Raw genomic sequence first — 23,048 nt, 5'->3', positions numbered from 1 at the left:
TTAAACATTAGAAAAAGATCAAAGATTGAAAAATATATAAAAACAGAATTGAAAAATTATCACGTGTGAATTTTTAAAATGTATTTTCTCCGTAGTAGATAGATTTTGAATCCTTATTCTCATCATTATCGTTCTAGTGTTATCATTCTTCATTATCGTTCTAGAAAAATGCTTTAAAAACTCAGGTTTTTGTACTGAAAGGAATACCTTTCAGTACAAAAACCTGAGTTTTTAAAGCATTTTTCTAATTATGCTAAAAAAAAATCATTTATAATAAAACAAATGACTGAAAAACGTACTTTTTTTGGATTTTTTACTTATACGTTTAACTTTCTTTCTAATAAATTGTTATCTCTTGAAAGATCTCAGATGATCAAACAATTATTTCATCCTAGCTAAAGTGATAATGTAATTTAAAAAATTAATATTCACTAAAATAAGCAAAATATGAAGAAAATAATTTTTTAAGTACGCAGTTTACTAACATGCAACATCAAGCCAATTAACGATCACCTCTAAATTAATTATAATTTATTAGAGGGTCCTAATGACTTTTTTTTAATGTTATTTTCAATTTCCAATATTTTTTTTTTACGCCACAACTAATATAGTAGTTTATGATATACGGTTTTACGCATTTTATAACATATTTTAAAAGCATTAAAAATGAATCACATCTCTATTTTCCCCATTAATTAATAGAATTAAATAAGAAAATTCAGTTATTTTTGGTTCAAAATTCATCGTATTTAATTAACAATTTACTTATTGGATGAAAATGTTAATAATTTGTTGAAAATTAAACAACTTGGTCAAAGCCAAACTTATTGGTTAAAAATTCCAGTATTTTCGTAAAAAATTCAACTTTTTAGTTGAGATCTAACTTTTTTGGTTAAAAATTAAACTGCTTTGTAGAAAATTCATCTTTTTGGCATACAAATTCAATAATTCGATTGAAAATACGCGTTTTTGGATTAAAAATTCATCTCTTTTGGTTGAGGATTCATCTTTTGTGTTAAAAATTCGTTTTTTCAGCAGATTTTTTCTTTAAAATTAAAATATTTTTGGTTGAAAACTCGAATATTATATTATTGATTAACAATTTAACTATTTGGATAAAAATTTAATTATGCTAAAAATTTAATTATATTGTTTATAATCCAACTATTTGGCCACAGTCATCCTTGTTGATTAAAAATTCAACACGTGCTGAAAACTAACTTTCTGGTGGAAAAATAACTTTTTTATTAAAAGTTTAACTGTTTTGTAGAAAAATATCTTTTTAACTTGAAAATTCGTCTTTTTGGTTTAAAAATTCATCTTTTTTGTTTGAAAATTCATCTATTTTGTTAACAATTCATTTTTGCTGTAATTCAACAATATATTTTTGGTTAACAATTTCATTATTTATCATTGTTTTTGGTTAAAAACTCAACAATTCGGTTGAAAAATAACTTTCTGGTTAAAAAATAACTTATCTGATTAAAAATTCAACTGTTTTGTAAACAATTATCTTTTAGGATAAAAATTCGACTTTTCGGTTTGAAAATGCGTCTCTTTTGGTTGAGGATTCAAATATTTTGATGAAAATTAGTTTTTTTCGGTTGAATGGAACTGTTTTTTGATTTAAAATAAAAATAATTTCGGTTAAAAAGTCTTACTATTATATTTTTGGTTAGCAATTTAATTATTTTTACGAAAAATTAAACTATTTTCGTAGATAATTTAAATGTGTTCTTTAAGAAATTAATTTTGTTGTTGAAAACTAACTTTTTTGGTTAAAATCTCCACATTTCGCAAAAAATTTATCTTTTACGCTTGAAAATTAAAAAATTTGGTCGAAAATTTGTCTATTTGTTTTGAAAATTCACCGCTTTTCAGGTTGGGAAATTACTTTTTAGTTGAGCGTTCACCGTTTTGGTTTGAAAATTCTATTATTTCCATAGAAAAATTCAACTATTTGGTTGATAATTCCTAATTTCGGGTTGAAAATTCTACTAATTGATTTAAAATTAAACTACTTTTTCAAAAATTCATTTCTTTGGTTTAATATCAATCATTTCATTTAAAAATTCATCTCCTTTGGTTAAAAATGTACCTAATGTGCTGAAAATTCGCTTTTTGGGCCAAGAATTTCAACTATTTAGTTGAATAAGAAAGTTTTTCGTTGTAAATTAATATTTTTCGGATAAAATTTAAACTGTTTTGTAAAAGGTTTGTTTTTTCTAGCTTAAAAATTTATTTAATTTATTTGAAATTTTGTTTGTTTCTTTACTGAAATTTTGTTGTTGTTTTAAAAATCAACTATTTTGTTAAAAATTGTACTTTTTCGTATGAATTCAAATAGTTTTTAATTTAAAATTGACATCTTCCTTGGTTGACATATAAAAACTATTGAATTTTACGTTGAGAAATCATTTTTTTTTGGTTAAAAATTCAATTACTTCGTTAAAAGTTTATATACTTTTAGAAAAAATAATTTTCTGGGTTGAAGATTGATAATTTTAGTTGAAAATACATCTCCTCACTTGAAAAGTTGTCTTCTTCGGTAGACAATTAATTTTCTTGGTGGTAAAATAATATTTTTGGTTGAAAATTCAAGTATATGGTTAAAATGACATTTATTTTATTGAAAATGCAATATTTTTGTTTGTCATATTAGAAATTTGAAGCATTTCAATTTTAATTTAATACTAATACCTGCATTAAAGTTATTTCATAGACTTAATTCCTACATTTTCATGAAGAATCTCATTAATCCATGGTATGGGGGATTAATTTATGGCTTGGGTTCAGTTTCTCGCCTGAATCGTTTGAGATTTCTTCGCTGTCGACCAATCTTTTAAATTTACAAAACTAGCAAATAAATCAATCAGGAAATATTTGAAATTGGTATTATCAAAAATAATGTCAATCAAAGCGTCTAGTTTTTTAATGACTTAAATTTCAGTTTATGATTCTTAAAGAATGAATAGAAATATTGTAAAAAAGGAAAAAAAATGGGGTCTAAATTATCGATTTTATATGATTCAATGGATTTTTCAAATTTAAGGGAGAAAAAAGGGGATTCGGTGAAAAAAGCTGGTAGGACTTTCTAAAATAATTATATTTTAGAGTGGAGTTGATCGCTAGACTTTTTAGTTTACACCAGATTTAAAATATCTCAAAATATTTCAAAAATTTCAAAAACTTTACAAATATTTTACAGAATTCACAAAAAAATCACAGATTTCACAAAAATTTCGATTTTACAAAGATTTCAAAAATTTTTTTAACACGAAAAATAAAGCGAAATATTATATTTTAGTATAAAAATAGGTTATGATCGAATTCAGAATATTATAATAAACGCTTATTCTAATAATTCTTGTTTTTTCGGTTCCATTATAATGTTTTTGATAAACGATGGAACTTATCTTTATATTTTTTTATTTTTTATCTAAAGTATCACTGTTAATTAATAATCTACAGCATCATTTTCATACACAACATCGACAACATTATATGTTTTTTTATCAGTTATTTATGACTGCAATAAGCTAAAAAATATACACGTCACCAAAATAAGATTTTTGAAAACTCGAAAATCAAAAACTTACGTGTTAATTTATATAATTGCTTGTAAATTAAAGGAAAGCAACATTCATAAACACAATAAACACTTTTAGGTTATATCCACGACATCGGCGAGTTGGCGACGTTTTAAACATTTTAAAGAAGCGCATGCGTGTTTTCCAGTTTCAGATTCGAGCCGCAAGGATCGCTGGAATCCTTCAGCGCGGTTTTCAAAATTGTGTATTACCTTTACGTTGTTTCCTATCTACAACCCGCGATTTCTATGATAAATATCATAAATATTAATAGCACAAAGCTGTCTGCTCTCTATTTTTGCAGAATTTTGACGTAAGTTTTTTAAATATTATGAATAGTTTTTGATGGTGACGGTTGACGAAGAAAAAATTCGTTAAAACTTAATCTTTTTTCAGTGACAAATTTATTTATTTGTATTATCTCCAAGGATTAAATCAAACTAACCAAAAATGGCACTGAGCTTCACCAGGTATAAATACAAGATACAACTGCTTTATTTAACAGATATAATACTATTTCTTTATTAATTCCTTGGATAAAGGATTTAAAACTTGAGATTAATTAATTTTTTACAGGCTTCTGTGCCGCAAGAACTTGGATTTTCGTCAATTCCGTGGACTCTACACCTCTTCGTGAGTTACATAATATTTTATAGTGAAACATAATAAATTGGTTCCTTTACCTGATGAAATCTTAAAATATAGAATGATATTTATCAATAAAAATTTAATTTACTGTATTTTTTTATTTTTGTTGCCATACGGGTTTCCTAAGAAGCATAAAGTTTGTAATTAAACATAACCTATTTTTGTAGTACGAGTGCCAAAAATGAATTTTTGAACATATGTAGCTTTATTTTTAAAAAGTTCATCACACAAAACATTATTATACCCCAACTGGATTAAAACTTCATTATTTTTATTGAAATTTATCTCTTTGATTGAAAATAAGCATTTTTTACTAAAAAATTAACTATTCCAGCTGAAACCTCAACTATTTTGTTGAAATTTAAAAAAATATATTATTTTAAAACGGAACAATCATTTTTTACACTGTTGGAAATTCATATTTTTATTTGAAAATTCATCAGTTTGGTTTACAATTGATCTTTTTTATTTCGAAATTAAACTAATCAGTTGAAAATTTACCCATTTCACTGAAGATTCAACTATTTCGTTGCAAAAGAAATTCTCTTTTGCCGTCTGAATAAAAATTTAATATTTTTTTAATTAGGAAAAAATAAAAAACATCCACTCGCTTCCAGCTGAATATGCAATGTAAAAAATAAAAAATGTGCTCTGCCAATTCAACAAAACTTAAAATAATTAATAAATGTCAATACGAATTTAATAGAAAAAAGTTTTTTCTCTAATTCGGAAAAAAATTAAATATCAATATTTATGCTATATTTTTACATTCTCATCAGAGAAGGTATTAGATTTGTGTAAAATTTGACCCCCCCCCCCAGTTTTTGTCAAATGTCCACGTTTTGAGACCCTCTGAACCGAAAAACAGGTTTTTACGAATGTGTCTGTAATTCTGTATGTCGTCTGTCTGTCTTTGAACACGATAACTTTCAAAAAAATTAATCTATTAGATTGCCCTTTGGCACACTCGTTTAGTGTCCTAAACCAAAGGTCAGGTTCGTTAGACAGCCATTTTGGATGAAAATTCAAAAAGTGGGCACATTTTGAATATTTTCGAGACCACTTTTTTAAAAATTCCAAAGTTCTCTGTACGGTTATTTATAGTATTCAAAAAATTGAACAATTTATCCTAATGACTTTTTTTGAAAAATCAAAAATTACCAGAGTTAGAGCATTTTTAAAATACAAAAAAAAAACAAATTAAAATGAACATTTCAAGCCAAACAACGCATGATACGAAAAAAAGTCAAGAGAAAAAAACGTTACTTTTTGAAAGCCCTAAAAGATTATAATAAGAACATTTTCAATTTGGTCAAAAAGTTGAAAATTCCAAATTTGATCGTACAAAAAATTTTGAAACTACACTTTTTCAAGATTTAAAAATTCTATGTACGGTTGTTCATAGTACTCAGAAACTCAAACAATTTATCCCCATGACCTTTTTCTATAAAAAGAAAATGATCAGAGTTAGAGCATTTTCAAAATCCAAAGAAACAAACTGAAATGAACATTTTAAACCAAACAACGCATGATATGAAAAAAAGCCAAGAGAAGAAAAAGTTTGCTTTTTGAAATCCCTACAGGACTACGATAACAACTTTTTTAATTTGATCGAAAAGTTGAACATTCCCAATTTGATCGTACCAAAAATAATGCAAAATTCAAAAATTCCATTTTTTGGTCAAACTATGCGAGGTACAAAAAAAATAAAAAAGCTTAAATTGCGCGCCCTGGGAAGAACTACAAATTTATAATGCATCACTTTTCAATATAAGCTACGAAAAAAATGAGACAAAAATTGTTCATCCAAAAAAGAGCTATAATTTTTTATATGACACGTAGTTTTTGCTTTCGTCGTAAAAAATATCATTCAAAATAAAAATATTAAATTTGTTTGAAAAAACGACACAAGGTACGAACTTAAATTACCAGAAAAAAGTTGTTCGCCTAAAAAGATCTATAAATTTATTATTAATCATTTTTTGATTGGACGAGTAGATATTCTTTTAATCGTAAAAGTATTAGACCCTATGCAGATGTGCAGTAGTTTTTATTCAATCGTAAAAGACAACATTGAAAATAAAAAATTATAAAAACATGGAAATAAGAATTCGTATGATTCAATTTTTATGCATATTATGAATTGTAATGATATACATTTATTTAAATGATGCATGTTTCAGAGCAGCTTAGAATACAATTTAAAGCAAAAAAAGAAACAGATACAAAAATATTCATCTAAAATACAATTTGTTTTTTATTTTGAAATTTTTTAATAAGTAATCCCAGAGTTAAATAAAAATGTATTATAATTGATATAAAAGTGTTATGTATCATGTAAAAAAGTTTACATGTTGGATAAAATCGAGTGTGAAGCACGAGATACGTGATGAGAATGTGTTCGTTAAAGCCAAAAGAGTTTTAACAAAAGAGAGTTCAAAATTACAGTTGTCGGTCCGTTTACCTTTCATTTTAAAAGGTCTGTGCCCGAATGTGGAAGAAATGCAAAGACCAAGTGCGGATTGCGATTGCCATCAGTCGCATGCCGTAGGTGCGCATAAATTCTCTTTTAACGAAAGAGAATTCACAATTACAAAATTACAGTGGTGGATGTTTTGAGTCTTAATTTTAAAATTTTTGCGCAAGAATGTGCGAAAATATAAAGACCGAGCGCGTAGCGCGAGGTAAATACATATTCGAGCGCGAAGCGCGAGAGCCAACAGTTGCGCGCCCTAGGCGCGCTCAAACTTGCGAGCGAAGCGAGCCGCGCACAAATTTAAAATTAGAATTGTGAAACTCAAACGTTTTTTTACACAGAATTCCTTCAAGTTGAATTATTTTTATTTTAGGTCTTTTTAAATTAATATTTTTTTTTATTGTTGTTCATACATCAAAATTCCAACACTTTCACTTATAAATACAATTTTTTTAATAGAACAATTAAAATTTAAACGTTCATAGTTTTAATTTAGCACTCTAAAACTTTAACTATTCAAGGCTTTCTGTTTCAAACAATTCAGTTTCAGATTTTTCAGTTTTCAATGTTCGACTTATAATTGCTTCACATGGAAAAAAATTAAATTATAAAATTTCAGTTTGAATGGGTTAAAAGTGAAATATTTTAGACTGAAATAATATATATTTAAATAGAAGTTGAAATTGAATAAAAGGCTTTAATTATTGATAAATTAATTTACAATTTTTAAATAGTTAATAAAGTTTCAATCAGATGACTAAATTAATCATTAAAACAAAAATGTTTTAATTTAAACGCTTTTCATTTTGTATTATTAAAGTCTGTAAAATTGCATGACCTAAAATGGAAAATTTGTAAAGCAAACTATTTTGGAATTGCGTACTGCAAAAAGAATAATTTAGTCATTGAAAAAGTTAACAATTGAACTGAACGTTAAAAAAAAGTTGAAATCGAACATATTTATATTGGATTATATCATGCGATATAAAATTTCTGATATTCCAAGTGATTAGGTACAGTTTTTTCTCTAAAAATGTATAGAATTCCCGGTCAAAAAATAAATGTTCTGTCATTTCCTGGTTTGAAAAAATTCCCGGTTTCTCAGACGAATGACCATCCTGTATTTAGGAGAAATAAAAATATTTTTCAATAATATAATGTATTTACTTTACTCAGTTCACTTACTGCCTCGACATCATCTGTAGTTCGAGTGACAGCCAAAGCAATTGAATCGCACGATGAGAAAAATATGAGACTCAATAGACCCATGTCACCACATTTGACAATTTATCAACTTCAGTTGACATCCGCCCTCTCTTTGTCACATCGTACAACCGGTATTATTTTAGCGACCTATGCAATTTCGCTAAGTTTCGGTAAGTTTATTTTTTTTCTTCTACCTTATTTCCTATTTAAATTTCATTTTTGTAGCTCATACCTAGTGTTCTTAAATATAAGCTCGAAGAGAGCATTCATAGAGTATTTAAGAGATTTAAAATAATTTATTGTTTAAAAAAATACATATAATCACTACATATATTTTTTCAAAAATATTCTAGGGTTAAATGAACATACACTTTTTTAAAGTACAGAGTTGTTACAGATCGGGTAATTCTAGAAAGTCAGGGAATCTCAGGTAATACCTGATAGACTTAGGCAATTTTCAAAAAAGTAAAGTTGAAGTTAATTTTATTATTATGTTTAAAAATCGCAACTATGAGATTCCAAATTATTATCTGTTGTTTGGGCGTTTAAACTATTTTGTTGAAAATTCATCTTTTTTGGTTGAATTTTACTATTTTTGGTATAAAATTAAAATCATTTTTGGGTGAAATATCAAATTTTATGTTTTTCCTTAAGAATTCATTTATTTGGTCGATGATTCATAATTTTAGTTGACAAACCTTTTTTTTGTTTAAAATTTAATAATTTTGTTAAGAATTATGTTTTCTAGTAGGAAATTAAATTGTTTTAACGGAAAATTAAACTCGTTCATCTTTGGTTTATAATTTATCTTCTTAAGTTGAAAATTAAAATATTTGGTTTGAAATTCATGCATTTTATTGAAAATTCGAATTTGTGGAAGAATATTTAAGCTTATGGTTGAAAATTAGTTTTTTCTTATATTTAGAATTATTTTTTTAACTGAAAATGTAAATCTTCTATTTTTTGTCGAAACTTGATATTTCTTGATAGAAATTTAATCTTCTTGGTTAAAAATTATACTATTTCGTTGAAAATTTACTTTGATTTTACTGAAAATTTAATAATTCTATTTTTAGTTGAAAATTGATCTGTTTTAGGTGAAAATTCAACTATTTGTTGAAAGTCCGTCTTTTTTTGGTAGAAGAGGACTCTCATTAGCTGAAATGTCACCTTTTTGGTTAAGATTTCTGTAGTTGAAAATTTAACTATTTTTTTGAAAACTCATTTATTTTTTTATTCAAAATTTATTTTACTAACTGAAAATTTAAGTATTTTATTTTTAGTAGAAAATGTATCTTTTTAGTTGAAAATTCAATTTAGCAATTTTATATTTTGTGGGAAAATGAACTTTTTGGATAGAAATGTAATCTTTCAAGTTAAAAATGATCTGTCTTGTAGAAAATTTAACTATTCTATTTTTGGTTAAGAATACATTTATTTATTTGAAAAACCAACATTTATTTTAAAATACGTTTTTTGATAGAAAATTCATCTTTTGGGTTGAAGATTCCACTATTTGGACAGAAAATCATATTTTTTGTTGAAAATTCATCACATTAATTGATTTTCAGTTCAAAAGTCATTTTTGAACTGAAGATGTAACTATTTTAATTTTGTTGGAAAGTTTATATTTTTAGTTAAAAATTAATTCATTTGACTGAAAACTCGTTTTTTTGTTGTTTAAAATTGACGTTTCGAACTAAGAATTGAGCTATTAAAGTTTTGATATGTAAATTTATTATTATTTTTTTATTAAAAATTTATATATTTTATTGAAACTGTATCTTTTTTGGTAGAGAAATTTTTTTCCTTGAAAATTGACTGTCTTAAAGAAAAATATAATTTTTCTATTTTTTGTTGGAAATTTATTTTTATAACATATTAATTATTCTAATTTTGGTTAAAAATTGATCGTTTTTAGATGAACATTCATGTACTTTGTTAAAAATGAGTAGTTTTTGGTGGAAAATTAATATTTTAGGTTGAATATTCAACTAGTTATTTGGTTAAAAATTCATATTTTTGGCTGAAGATTCATCATTTTAGTTAAGAATTCGTTCCTTAGGTTCAAAATGTATGTTTTTAATTTGAAAAATCAAGTAAAAAGTGTTTAAAATGTATTTTGAAACAACATTTGTTTGGATTAATATTATTAATTTTCTAGGTGTATCGTTGGTTTATACCTAGAAGAATTTAAAAATTGGAAAATTGTGGCAACCCTGAATAAGGCACTGTTTAATTCGAATATGTTGTCTATTACTTTGACTTCTTTTAGAATTTAAATTAAGTATCCTTTCCAATTCGAAGTGATGCATTTTCCCGCGATATTTAAATAATGTAATTATTATTAATAAAAATAGAAAATACAATTTTTTAAATCCTAATCCAAAATGTTTCTAAATTCTCATTAAATTTTTAAATCAAAGAAAGTTCGAGCATATTCTCATTCTCATGCTCCTGAGAATTTCTCCGAGCACTTAAACTCTTGAGAAGACTACTCATATGACATGTAATTATTTTAGGCACTCTGTTGATTCCGGGAGGAATACCTTGCTTTATAGATTCCGTGGAGAACTTATGTCTTCCACCTGCTGTTCTTTTTATTGGAAAAACCCTGCTAGCTCTTCCTTTCACCTTCCATTACGCTAACGGTCTTCGCCATTTGGTAAGAATAAAAAATATTTATATCTCAACAAATTAGAGTGTCTACTAGTTGGATGATTTTAATTTCTTAGTTTTTATTTGGTCAATTTCATAATAATTATACTTATTTTTTTAATTTCCATGTTCTAAATCAGGATATTTATTAGCCTATTGGAAATTTACGACTTTTTACCGATCACATTTTTTTCCCTACCAGTTTGAAAATGTCTCTTTGTAATTTGGAAATTATTCATTTACATGTTTCAAACTTCTCATCACAGATTGAAGTGATAAATGTTAATCAAAATTGCTTTATCTTTTAATGTTAATTATATGAGCTACCATTTTTTTCCTTCAAATAGGTTGAAAGCATTCTGTATTGTCGATCAAATTATAATTCTTTCTCAAAATTTCCTGAACTAACTAAAAATTATAGTTCGTTTTAGAATCTCCGTGTTCAAAGTCAGAACTAGAATAATGTTTTTAGAAAATTCTCTTTTTAAATTCCGAAAAGCCCACTAAAAGTTTTGATATTTTTATTTTTAACGTAAATTTTTCTCTCAATCATTCAAAAATACAAATATTTATAATTTTCGATAAATACATTTTACCCGTTTGAGTTTACAGCGAATAAAATTTTTTTAGACTTTAGCAGGCCTCACAGTACCTATGGGATAAAATTGAGAGACCAAATAGTACTTTTTGTCACGTTCATATGGTACTTTTTTGTGCCTTAAGTATAAAAAATTCAAATCAATAGAAAAAAAATTGTTAGTAAACAAATCGATGAATTTCCGTAAAATTGGGATGAATTTAGAGGAATTCAAGGAAAAAGAGAAGAATTGTATGAAAGTGATACAAATTCAAGGCGAATTACAAAAAATTTACGTGAATAGAAAAAAATTTACAAATATGAAAAAACTTAGTTGAATTCATTAACCTTGAAATGAGTTTCAAAAATTTAAGGGAATTCAAAAAAATTTGATGAAGTACCTAAGAATTCAAGGTGAGGTTAAAAAACTTCAGGATCAATTAAATAAAAACATTAAAAAATTCAAACAAATCCATTGAATCAGGTATAATTAAGTAAATTTAGAAGAATTTAAGCGAATTAAAAAAATTCAAGAGAAATCCAAATTATTGAAATGAATTTAGCGTAAATTAATAAGAATTCGGGACGAATTCTAAAAAATAATTTCAAATCTCTTTGAATCTTTGAAACCCTACTAATTTTTAATCGAAAAAGTGACTAATGAATACAAAAAATTCAAATGTATTGGAAATAAACTTTAAATCGAAAATCTTCCGTTGATTGCAATAAAATGTGAGTGAGTTTAGAGAAAGTTAAATGAAGTTAAGTTAAATTTCAGGATCATTAAATTGAGTAAGTTTAAAGGAATTTGATATAATGCCTAAGAATTTAGGAGTTTTAAAGACTTCAAGAAGAATTCAAAATAATTCAGGATAAATGAATAATAATCCAAGGCGAAGTCTAGATGATTTGCAAAACATATTTTTAAATCTCTTAAGATATTTGAAATCCTACGAAATCCCTCACTTCTTGTGAATAAATTGGTTGAAGTCCATTAAAATTTGATAAAATTTCATGAAATCACATGAAATCTGGCGATACTTTCTAAAATCCTCGACAATTTATTAACGTACCTTGAGAGCTCTTAAAACACATTAAAATCATTGAAATTCTGAGAAATCTTATAAAAATTCTTTGAATTTTTTTTAATATCCTATAATCTTACCATGTCCTGTAAAATCCTTCCATATCTTTCGAAATTCTAGGAAATTATTTAAAACAACATGCAAATGTTTGAAATTATTTAAGCCCTTGAAAATCCCTTCAAATGGTTTAAATCGCTTGAAAATACCTTGAAATCATTTTAAATTTCTTATAATATTTCAAATACTTTGCTATCTTTTCAAATACCTGGACATTTTTAAAACCTTTTGAAAATGCCTGGGAATCTTTTATAATATCCTGAAATATTAATTTTTGTTTGTAATTCCATTAAATTACTGAAATAAATTAAAAACTACTTGCAATATTTTAAAATAACCTAAAATATTTCAAATCTGTTAAAATCCTTTTAAATTTTTTAAAGCTTTTGAAAAAGTCAAGGTATTTAAAAAAAATACTTTAGAATATTTCAAATCATTTTATTAGTTGATCCTTAAGATCAATTGAATCGGATTAAATAAAAGCTTTTGAAAAATCCATTTAATTACGTAGAATTAAGTGAATTCAGAAGAATTCAAGTAAATTAAAAAAATGTAAAGAATAAATGAATAAGAATTCAGGGTGAATTACAGAATATAATTTCAAATCTTTGAAACAATACGAAATATCTCACTTTTCGGGAGAAAATTCTTTAAAATCCACTAAAATATTGTAAAATCGAGTGACATTCTATCAAATCTGATGATGTTTCACGAAATAATTGAAATAATTGGAAACCTTATAAAATTCCATGAAATCTTTTAAAATATCTCAAAACCTGTAAAACCGTTCCATATATTCTGAAATTTTAGAAAATTCATTATTCTAAAATAATTCAAGTGCTTTGAAATACTTCAAATTAATAACAAAACAAATTTCCTTGTAATCCTTTAAAATCCCCATAAATATTTAAAATTCTCTAAAATATTTCGAAATCCATTGAAACTTTGAAAAGTTCTCAAAAGTTTCTTGGAATTTTTTTTAATACCCGACAATTTAAAAAATCTGATTAGGTTCTTGAAATAAATAAAAATTTTCTTGGAATATTTCAAAATAATGCAAAACAATTCAGAAATGGGCATTGAATATATATTAAATAGTGATTAACCCATGAGTAATTTATTGAGTATTCTAATATTACGTCACACTCGGCCGATAACGTCAAAATCTACCACTTTGTGTACTGTAAAGCATTGTTTATATAGGAGTTTGCGAAAATTAATTAATTTGGGCGAAATTAAGTTAAAAATCGTGATATGGCTTAGTTTTTAAGGTAGAAAAACCATTGCTTTCATTATTTTTGGGAATTTGGAAAGTGTGCTATTAGGCAATTCACCAGGACAAATTACAAATAACAAAGAGAGATATATCCAAGAGACTTTCAAGGAGTTTATAAGACTTTAAATGATCTTAGGAAAGCTCAAGAGATTTTTAATGATTTAAAGAATTTGAAGGGATTTTAAAAGAAATGCAAAAAAATTGATTGATTTTCAAAGATTTTTTAAAGAATCCAAACAGTTTTAAGAATTTGCTAGATACTTGATAAGATTTTATATAATTTCAAACGAGTTTCGAACGAGTTTAAGAATTTTCAAGAAATCTTACAGGATTTCTAAAAATTCAAGTAATTTTAAGAAATTACTATAGGGAGTTGATGGGATTTTTAAATTTCCTTTTAAAGGATTTAAAAATAATTCCAAAAGTTTTACGGATTCACGAGACATTTTAAGGAATTTTTAGACAGTTTTACTGATTTTAAAGAATGTCAAGTGAGCTATTGAATGTTATTTAAAAAGATTTTAATGAATTTTAAGAGATTTATAAGGATTTAAAAAAAATTAAAGATTTTAAGGATTTTCAACAGATTTTAAGCAATTTAATAAAATTTAAAGGATTTTAATTCATTTTAGTCAGTTACGAAAGATTTTTAATTATTTTAGAAAAGTTGCAAGGATTTACAAAAATTCAGAGTTTAAATATTTTCAAGAATCCTTACAGGATTTCTGAAAATGTAAGTGATTTTAAGGAATTACTAGAGACTTGACGATATTTTAAAGGATTTACAATAGATTTTATGAGATTTTAAAACAGTTTTAGAGATTTTAAAGAATGTCAAGCGAGTAATAGACAAGTTACTTAAAAAGATTTCAAAGGATTTGAAAAATTTAAAGATTTTAGGGATTTTCAAGAGATTTAAAGGAATTCAAGGAAATTTAAAGGATTTTAAGAGATTATAAAAAAAAATGCAGAGGAGTTTGAGGATTTTTAAGAAATCTTACTATGGATCTTGAAGTTTCTTTTTAGAGGTTTAAAAATAATAATCTAAAAATAATTCAAAAAGGTGTAAGGATTTTCAAAATATTTAAAGGAATTTAAGAAAATCGGAAGGTTTTAAGCGATTAAAATTAATTTTAGTCGAATTCGAGATATTTTGAAAGATTTTAAATAATTACAAAGAATTTGAAGGGATTAAAAAAAAATCAGAAAAGTTTAACGATTTTCAAGAAATCTTACAGGATTTCTAAAAAGGATCACAGTCTTTAATCATTTTTATTTTTTCCTTGTACCTTTTTAAGTGCAAAAGTAACCGTTTGACATCTTTGAAAAACACACTTTTACGCACTACCAAAATTCCAAAATTGTGATTCAATTCCAAAAAGTGATTTCAGAAAAATCAATAAATTCTTTTTCATTGCTCGTTTCGTGATTAAATAAACTACGAGTAATAAAATATCAAACGTCCCGGTCAGGTAGATACCCTGAAAATGATTTGAAATTTTTTACAAATTTAAACACTTGTAGTAAATTTACAATTTCAAATTTTGAATTATCCTTTTGAATTCGATGAAAATGCCTTCAGTAATAACATTTTTCTTACAGGCCTGGGACCTCGGTAAATTTTTGACACTCAAAGAAGTCTACACCACCGGCTACGTAATTTCTGCTGTGAGTGCTATTGCAGCTCTAATAGTTGCTGCTCTGTAAGTAAATTTGAATCACCAAAGAAAAAAAAGCGCATGGATTATACTCCTACGTTTCAAGTTAATTAAACACCTAATTGTACTAAGGAGAATAAAGTTATTTATTAGAAAATATTATCAACGAGGGCCCATTTCATTCAGAACATTCATTAAATGACATTAACAATTTTACATAGTCGAAAAAAATGATCGCTACGTCTTTTTTGTTTGTTTCTAAGTCTAGAGTAGAAAAAAATAATAAATAAAAAGACGACTTTTCATTCATGCTGCAACTCTTACAGCTCAAATTCCTTAATTTTCAGTTTCAATTCAAACTATTTAAACGAATCCTTCAAGAGAAGAGTCCATGAATTTCTTGTAAATGCTCATAAATCTCGCGACGAATGCTTCCAGGTGAAAAATTGCTTTTGAGCCACGATGCATCCTGTGCTCGTATTCTGCGGCGACTGTCGCGATCTCAATTTTTAATTGCAGATCACAATTTTTTATACTCTCTTGTAATAAACCCTTGAAAATAAGGTCACAGGGAATGGCGTGAGTTAATAATTCGTAGAGTCTGTTGCGAATTTCGAGGAGTTTCTTGGGACTTTGCTCAGCAACCATCAAATTCGCGGTATTGCGGATGTAAACATGCCAGTCGGGTTCGGTAATTTTTTGATCAGATGTGAAAGGATACCTAAAAGGGGAGGGGGAGAGGGGAAATATGAAATATATATCGTGAATTAGTCATATTATCAAAAAAGAACATTATCCCAAGAAAATTAATATTTTTTACTAACTGTTCGACTTTGCAAGCCTCCAACATAAGTATCGCCCGCCTCAAATTTCTGCCGCTAGCTTCGGCGACTCTGGTGGCGAAATCATCAGGTAAATTGAGTCCCTCGCGTTTTATAATGGAATGCAGGATATTTTTTATTTCGGGTATTGTTGGGGCGGGAACTCGAATTCCTAAGCATCTCGAACGAATTGCGGGAAGGACTCTCGAAGTGGAATTCGCGCAGAGAATTAAGCGACAGGTCGAAACATATTTTTCCATCGTTCGACGTAAAGCGTGCTGTGCATCCTTCGTGAGCTGATCTACATTTGTCAGCAAGACAACTGAAATCAAGTTTATTGGTAAGTTTAAAACGAGTTTTATTTGATTCTATTACCAATTATGGCTTTACTGTCTTATTGGTGGTGAATTTTACTTGTGCGGCCCTAGAGTCTCATTACATGCTGATTTCGAAGAAAACTATCGTACATCACTCGCAGGGTTAAACAGGTACTCACGTGAAGCTCAACTATCGTGAGAAAGATCTGAAAACCCCTACTTGTGATGTAATATAATATTAAATAAAATTAATGTATAAGTACAATGTTGAACAATATATGAAATGATTTAGATTTAATGTCACAGAATAGTTGAATTTTCAACCAAAAAAAGATTAATTTTCTACCAAAAGAGAAGAATTTTCAAGGAAAGAGCTTTGAAGCTAAAATGTTGAATGTTTCAGGAAACGGTTGATTTTTAAACCCAAAAAGATAACAAAAAATTAATTGTAAACCAAACAGACGATTTTGCAACAACAAAAAATTGATTTTAGGCCGAAAAGTTGCATTCACAACCAAATAGTTGATGTTTTAGACAAAAAAGACGAAATTTTAATAAAATAGTTGAATTTTCAAACCAAAAAGACGAATTTTTTAGAAGACAGTTACATTTTTAATTCAAGAGGACGAATTCTTAATCTACAAAGATGAATTTTAAAGATCAAATTTCAGCCATAAACAGTTGTATGTTGCATCTATTAATTAAACTTGAGAGCAAAAAAAAATTTCAAAGACGTTTGAATTTTAAAGCAAACAGTTCATTTTCAACCCAAAAGATCAATTTTCTATCCCAAAAGACGAATTTATGGCAAAAAGGTTATAATTTCGACCAAAAAAGATGACTTTTTATGAAAATAAAGGAATGTTTAACAAAATAGTTCAATTTTTTAACAAAATAATGGAATTTCCAGCCTACGAAGATGAATTTTCCACCAAGAAAATTAAGTTTTTACAAAAAGATGAATTTTCAACAAAGTAGTTACATTTTTAACCAGAGAGAAATGGTTAAATTTCCAATAAAAAAATGAATGGACAAAAAAATGTAATAGTAGATATTTCAACGAAAAACCTTTAAATTCAAATCAAAAACATTTGAATGCAACCAAAAAAGATGAATTCTCAACAATAAATGCAATAGTTGATATTTTACTCAGAAAAATTTTTATTTAAAATAAAAAATAGTTGAATTCTTAAACCAATGTTGTTATGAGTGGACCAAAATTGCAATCGAATTGTAGAATTTTTTAAGACAACGAGAATCTTCTACAAAACATTTGAATATTCAACCAAAAAATATAAATTTTGAACAAAATAGTTATACTTTCAAACGGAGGTAAATTTTCAACTAAAATAATACATTTTCAACAACAAAAAAGGGAGTTTTTAAGGAGTTCCAACGTTCAACCAAGTAGTTGAATTTTCAATAAAAAAATTAATACACAAAACAATTTAATAGTAGATATTTCAACCAAAAAATTTAAGTTCAAATCAAAAACATTTGCAATAAAAAAGATAATTAGTTGATATTTTCCTTTAAAAAACATGTTAATCATATTTCTGCCACGAGAGAAAAAAAAAGCAATCAAATAGTTGAATTTTCAAGACAAAACACCAATTTTCTACAAAAAAAAGTTAAATTTTCAACCCAAAAATAGGAATTTTGAAAAAAAAAGTTAAATTTTCAAGCAACAATTTAATTTTCAACCATAAAAGGAAAATACATAAATTTTCAACGAAAGAGTTGTATTTTCAACTAAAAACGTATTGTTTTTAAGAAAAAATTAAGTAGTTCAGTTTTCAAATAAAAAAATTAATTTTCAACCAAAAGAAAAAGGAATTTTCAACAAAATATTTAAGCGTTCAACCAATAAATGTATTTTTAACAAACAAGTTCAACCTGGAACCAAATAGTTGAATTTTCAACCAAACACAATCAATTTTTAGATAATAATGAAATAGCTATATTTTCAGTTGAGAAAATTAATTTTGAACGTTTTTAACAAAAAAAGAAACGAGTTTTCAACAAACTAGTTAAATCTTCGACCTAATAGTTGAACTTTCGACAAAAAAGGTTACTTTTTAACAAAACAAAATAAGGAATAAAAGAGGAATTGCTTACTCAGTGGAATAGGAAAAAGAGTGTGAAGTCTATACTCCTGCCATTAAATTCTAAGTGACATTTAAAATTCTTATGTTGACGCTAATAATATTACCATACAATCAAAATTTTGAAAAAATGGTATCTGATTTCTGAAACAACTTGATTAAATTAGAGTTTCTTAAGGTTTTACCGAATTGTTTGAAGAATTCAATTTACTTTTTTGCTGTTATTAATATTATTTATACCTTTAAATTCTCTTTGGCCAGTGGGATCAATTTGATGTGTTTGTGCTGTTGTTTTTACGAGATCCATTATCACTACTCTGTCGTAAATTCCAACGTCACTGGGATTTACTTCGATGTGATAGTTACTGCTTATTGTCATTATTTCAAGCTTCTTTTTAGATGGAGTCTGTAAAAGTGTGACATCAAAAGACATTTAATTTATACTATAAATGTCTTGAAAAAGTATATATAATTTAACCATAAAAATTTGAAAATGCAGGATGCCTACTCAAATCCTGAAAAAAAATTCCTGGCAATTTCAGGTATCTCTAAAATCTTCCAGACATAATTTTTTTCTTATACCATTGAAGTATTAGATTGAATTTAATTGCAACAAAGTCCTATATATAAAATTAAATAACTAATTTTTCATTTGTAAAAGTAACTTTATAAAAGGACACGTAATTTGTTAATGGTACGCGTTTTTATATATTTAATTACTGTGTTTAATTTAATAATCTGTGAATGCAGATAACTAACGATTACTCTTAAAATTTATGAATTATCACCAATCGAATAATTAAATAAATAATACTAAAAAAGTGATGATTAATTTTTCAAGTTTGCCACTACAGCAGATGAATAAAAATAATAAAAGTTAAATATTCCTTTCTTTAAAAATCGTGTTGCATCTTACGTGAATATGACGTTTAGTGGATCTTATCATTTTGTTCTTTTAAATTTTCTGAAAACTTATTTATAAAAGAGAAAATTTAAATTGTAAATGGTTCTTTAATAATAAGGGCAACAATTATGTTCTTAACAGTTTAACCACATGTTTTAAATGCCAAAAAATTATCTGGTACAGACAATAAGACTTCTGGGAATCTTTAAATGATTTAAGTTTTATTTGTAAATTTTCAAGACTTCAAAATATGACGAAAAAGATTCTGGAAGATTATCAGATTTTTTTGATTCTGCTGAATTTTACAACTTGTAAAAACTGTATTATCTAAAAAGATATTTCGAAGCTTTAGAAAAATTGAATGATTATTTAAATCTTGAGAAGACTGAGACATGATTCTCGGAGACATTTTCAAATGATTTCTTATTTTAAAAAGTATTAAGAGAAAATTAAAAAGTATTTCAAGATTTTTAAAACTGTCAAAAAAAACCTGGAAAATTTTAAGGCAATTTCTTTACTTATAAAATTCTTTTGAAATTTGTTAGAAAAAGTTCGTATCGTTGTAACAAATACGAAAAAAATGAAGATTTTTCAAGATTTTGAAATAAAATTTTAAAGCTTTTAAAAATGTTCAAAAAGGAATCTAGAAGATTTTAAGACAACTTTATTGATTGTGATTTTTTTCCAAAATGTAAATAATTCGAGCCAGTTAACTTCGAACTTCTACAAGTCCTAAATATATTTTCAACTATCACGATTTTTTCCTAAAAATACTGTAAAATATTATATTATAAAATAAAAAACATTTCTTACAAATATTCAAGATACTTTTTCAACATGCCTAAAATCTTCCATTTTTTAAATGTTCTCATTGATCGTTGGAAACGTGTAATTATATAACCTTCCAAACAAATATGTAAACTTAAAAAATAAATATTTACTCGAAACTTGTATTTTAAAAATGAGTTTTTCCTCTTAAGTTATAATTTACTTTAATTTTTTCTTTCTTGATTTAAACATATTTTTTGGTTGAAAATGCAACTATTTTCGTTGAAAATACGACTTTTTAAAATGAATTCTACTCTTCTTGTTTTTAAATTAAAATTATTTTTAGTTGAAATATGAACTATTGCATTTTTCGCGGAGAATTAATAATTTTTTGTTGAAAATTCAACTAGTTGGTTGAAAGTTGAACTTCTTTGATAATAATTAATGTCTTTTTGTTGAAGAATCATAATTTTAGTTCAAAATTCATCTCTAGTCGATAATGTATACATTTTTGTGAATACAAATTTAGAGAAAACTATAAAAGAAATTTGATTTAATTAATTACAAATTCAGTACTACAAAGTTACTTTCACAAAAAAAAGGTTACTTAATTTTAAATTAAAATATAAAACAAAATTTACTAAAATTTCCAGATTTTCTAGATGAGTACATAACAATTAAAACACAAAAAATCATTACCTCAAATTGCATGCTTTCCATTCGAACTCTTTCTGCTCCACTTCCATAAAGTTCTTTAATTATGCACATTATTCTAGTCTTTTTTCCAGCACCAGGCGGTCCATAAATCAGTAGATGAGGAAAATCTCCTTTTTGAACCTGGAAAGTTTTTTTTTTTTTAAATCAATGTTTAAGGAACTTCTAAGGATTTTGTTATAAATTATGTTATACAACTACAATATTAATTAATGTTAAACTGTGTGATGACTAGAAGCTCAAAAAGATAAGAATTATTAAATTAAACACAATATTTAACATTAAAAACGCAATTAAAGAGAAATAATTACAACCTAGTATCACATACTTTAAAAACAGACTGACATTTGTATATCTGTTTTTTGGGAAAGTTTTAAGGAAAGGAATATTGACATGATAAAATACAGCTTCTTATTTATTAATCAGTGATAAATATAATACGATATAAATTAAATAAAAAATACATTCGAAAGGGCGCGAAATATCAATTTTATGGCGGGCTTCAAACTTAACCTCAAAATTGTCAAATGACAAATTAAATAATAAATACCATGTTTTTCAGGTTCTCAGCTTGTTGAGTATGATAATCGAGTTTACTAAGACTCGTCGGTCGATATTTATCCACCCACAAACTCATTTTGTGAACCAAAATAAAAAAAAGTTTATTTTTTATACACTGGATCCCTTCGATCCAAACCCACACGATTCAAACGTACCTACGGTGAAGGTGAACAGCGGATGCATATCACACTGCGCATGAATAGCACCAGCATCCTCATTGGCTGTTGAATGCGCGCTTACTTGAAATTATTTAAAAACACATTTTAATTGTTAATTTGTAAAGCGTATGATCAAATCATTAATCTACCATTCACTCTAAAAGACTATTTTGTGTTCCGAAAATTAAGTTAAATAATTCTAAAATGAATATTTATTATGAAAAATTGATTTACACTTCGAATGATATAAGAAAGCACGATATTTGCAGTTAATAAGATAATTAAACATGATTTTCAACTTTTCAATTTCAAATCCTTTTATTTTTCACACCTTGTAGTGAATTATTATTAATTCTTTAACTCTGGCAATCAGTTCGTATCGTGGTTTTTCGAAAAAGATGGCCGACCAAGTGTTAACAGGGTTGAGCTGATTGCTAAATCTAGGAAGATTTCGCGGATTCTTAACACAATACAGGTTCTGTCTTTAGGTAAAATTCTGCATAAAAATTTTAAGGATGTAGTCATTGAATGCAAAAAGAAAGGAACATCTAGATTTACTGTACTTTGCAAAACTGGCCCTGGAGCCAACAAAATTGTCGAAAACTTAGACAGAATTAACCCTAATCTCAAAGTCCACATCCCTAACTTTAGAGTCACTCGTTTAGGCATAATAAGAAATGTGCCTGTTGATTTCTCAATAGAAGAAATTAAAGAACAATCAATTAGTTCTGTCCCTATCATCGAAGTCAAACGCTTCGAATGGAAAGACAAAGAGGGAAATTCAACTCCTGGTACCACAGTTCTCCTTACCTTCGATGGTCAAATCTTACCACAAGACATTAAACTTTTCTTCCTTTTCCTCCGTGTTGATCCTTATGTCACTCAACCAAAGATTTGCTACTCCTGCTACAGACACGGACATGTAAAAAGCATTTGCAAAAACCCGCGATGCTTATACTGTGGCGAAAAACCCCACGACATAGGTCAAATCTGCACCAAAGTCTCTGATAATCCTAAATGTCTTAATTGTGATGGATCACACTGGGCCACTGATAAATCTTGTGAAAAATTCGTAGAAGAGAAAGAAATTAGGAAAATCGCGGCCTATAAAAACATTGGAATCAAAAGTGCAGCTTTTCTGCATAATCAAGAAAAACTAAATCGAAATCCATCACCAAATCTAACGACCCCACACTTTGACTTCTCTAATTTTCCTGACTTAGGAGATGTAAGTCTTGAGCAGCTAAACCAAAACCAAAATTTTTCGCACCAGCACTATAGTAATGCTCTCAAAAAACCCTCTTCCCCGACCCATCGTTCCTTTACCCCTTCCTCCTCTCCACTTCCTCACCGAAAAAACACCAATTCATCACAATCGGAATCTCAATCTACTCAGTCTTTCTCCTACCTTTACTCGAGAGAACCCAGCCCTTCTGGTAATGGAATTCTTTTACAGAATCGACCACTTA

General features: G+C 26.8%; 3 protein-coding genes across 3 annotated transcripts in view; 1 reads left to right on the top strand and 2 right to left on the bottom strand.

Annotated features, from left to right (window-relative positions):
• Positions 1 to 3,691, bottom strand: part of LOC117174478 (116 kDa U5 small nuclear ribonucleoprotein component) — a 30,524-nt gene extending 26,833 nt beyond the window's left edge. Inside the window, exon 1 of the mRNA XM_033363631.1 lies at positions 3,600 to 3,691. The gene's annotated coding sequence lies outside the window, so the exon portion shown is untranslated. The remainder of the gene's footprint in view (positions 1 to 3,599) is intronic.
• A 128-nt stretch (positions 3,692 to 3,819) lies between these two features.
• Positions 3,820 to 15,393, top strand: LOC117174986 (succinate dehydrogenase cytochrome b560 subunit, mitochondrial-like). The gene is made up of 6 exons (XM_033364472.1): positions 3,820 to 3,903; positions 3,987 to 4,060; positions 4,167 to 4,223; positions 7,891 to 8,090; positions 10,443 to 10,585; positions 15,176 to 15,393. Exons 2-6 carry the CDS (start codon positions 4,041 to 4,043, stop codon positions 15,278 to 15,280), a joined length of 525 nt encoding a protein of 174 aa, XP_033220363.1. The 5' UTR covers positions 3,820 to 3,903; positions 3,987 to 4,040; the 3' UTR covers positions 15,281 to 15,393.
• On the bottom strand, positions 15,354 to 21,575 carry LOC117174985 (replication factor C subunit 3). The gene is made up of 5 exons (XM_033364471.1): positions 21,411 to 21,575; positions 20,846 to 20,983; positions 18,715 to 18,880; positions 16,056 to 16,374; positions 15,354 to 15,952 (listed from the first exon to the last, which is right to left on the bottom strand). Exons 1-5 carry the CDS (start codon positions 21,495 to 21,497, stop codon positions 15,595 to 15,597), a joined length of 1,068 nt encoding a protein of 355 aa, XP_033220362.1. The 5' UTR covers positions 21,498 to 21,575; the 3' UTR covers positions 15,354 to 15,594.
• Positions 21,576 to 23,048: the final 1,473 nt, after the last annotated feature.

Source organism: Belonocnema kinseyi, chromosome 6 (genome assembly GCF_010883055.1).
Source record: "Belonocnema kinseyi isolate 2016_QV_RU_SX_M_011 chromosome 6, B_treatae_v1, whole genome shotgun sequence".
Classification (NCBI taxonomy): Eukaryota; Metazoa; Arthropoda; class Insecta; order Hymenoptera; family Cynipidae; genus Belonocnema; species Belonocnema kinseyi.
This window is presented reverse-complemented; position numbering and strand designations above follow the sequence as displayed.

Bases quoted from the DNA above. Each gene is read 5' to 3' on its own strand.
- LOC117174986 (XM_033364472.1), top strand. From the start codon at position 4,041: ATGGCACTGAGCTTCACCAG. The intron at 4,061-4,166 runs GTATAAATACAA...AATTTTTTACAG, and splicing joins ATGGCACTGAGCTTCACCAG to GCTTCTGTGCCGCAAGAACT. The intron at 10,586-15,175 runs GTAAGAATAAAA...TTTTTCTTACAG, and splicing joins CTAACGGTCTTCGCCATTTG to GCCTGGGACCTCGGTAAATT.
- LOC117174985 (XM_033364471.1), bottom strand. From the start codon at position 21,497: ATGAGTTTGTGGGTGGATAAATATCGACCGACGAGTCTTAGTAAACTC. The intron at 18,881-20,845 runs GTAATGATTTTT...ACACTTTTACAG, and splicing joins TGGAAAGCATGCAATTTGAG to ACTCCATCTAAAAAGAAGCT. The intron at 16,375-18,714 runs GTATAAATAATA...ACTTGATTTCAG, and splicing joins TGGCCAAAGAGAATTTAAAG to TTGTCTTGCTGACAAATGTA.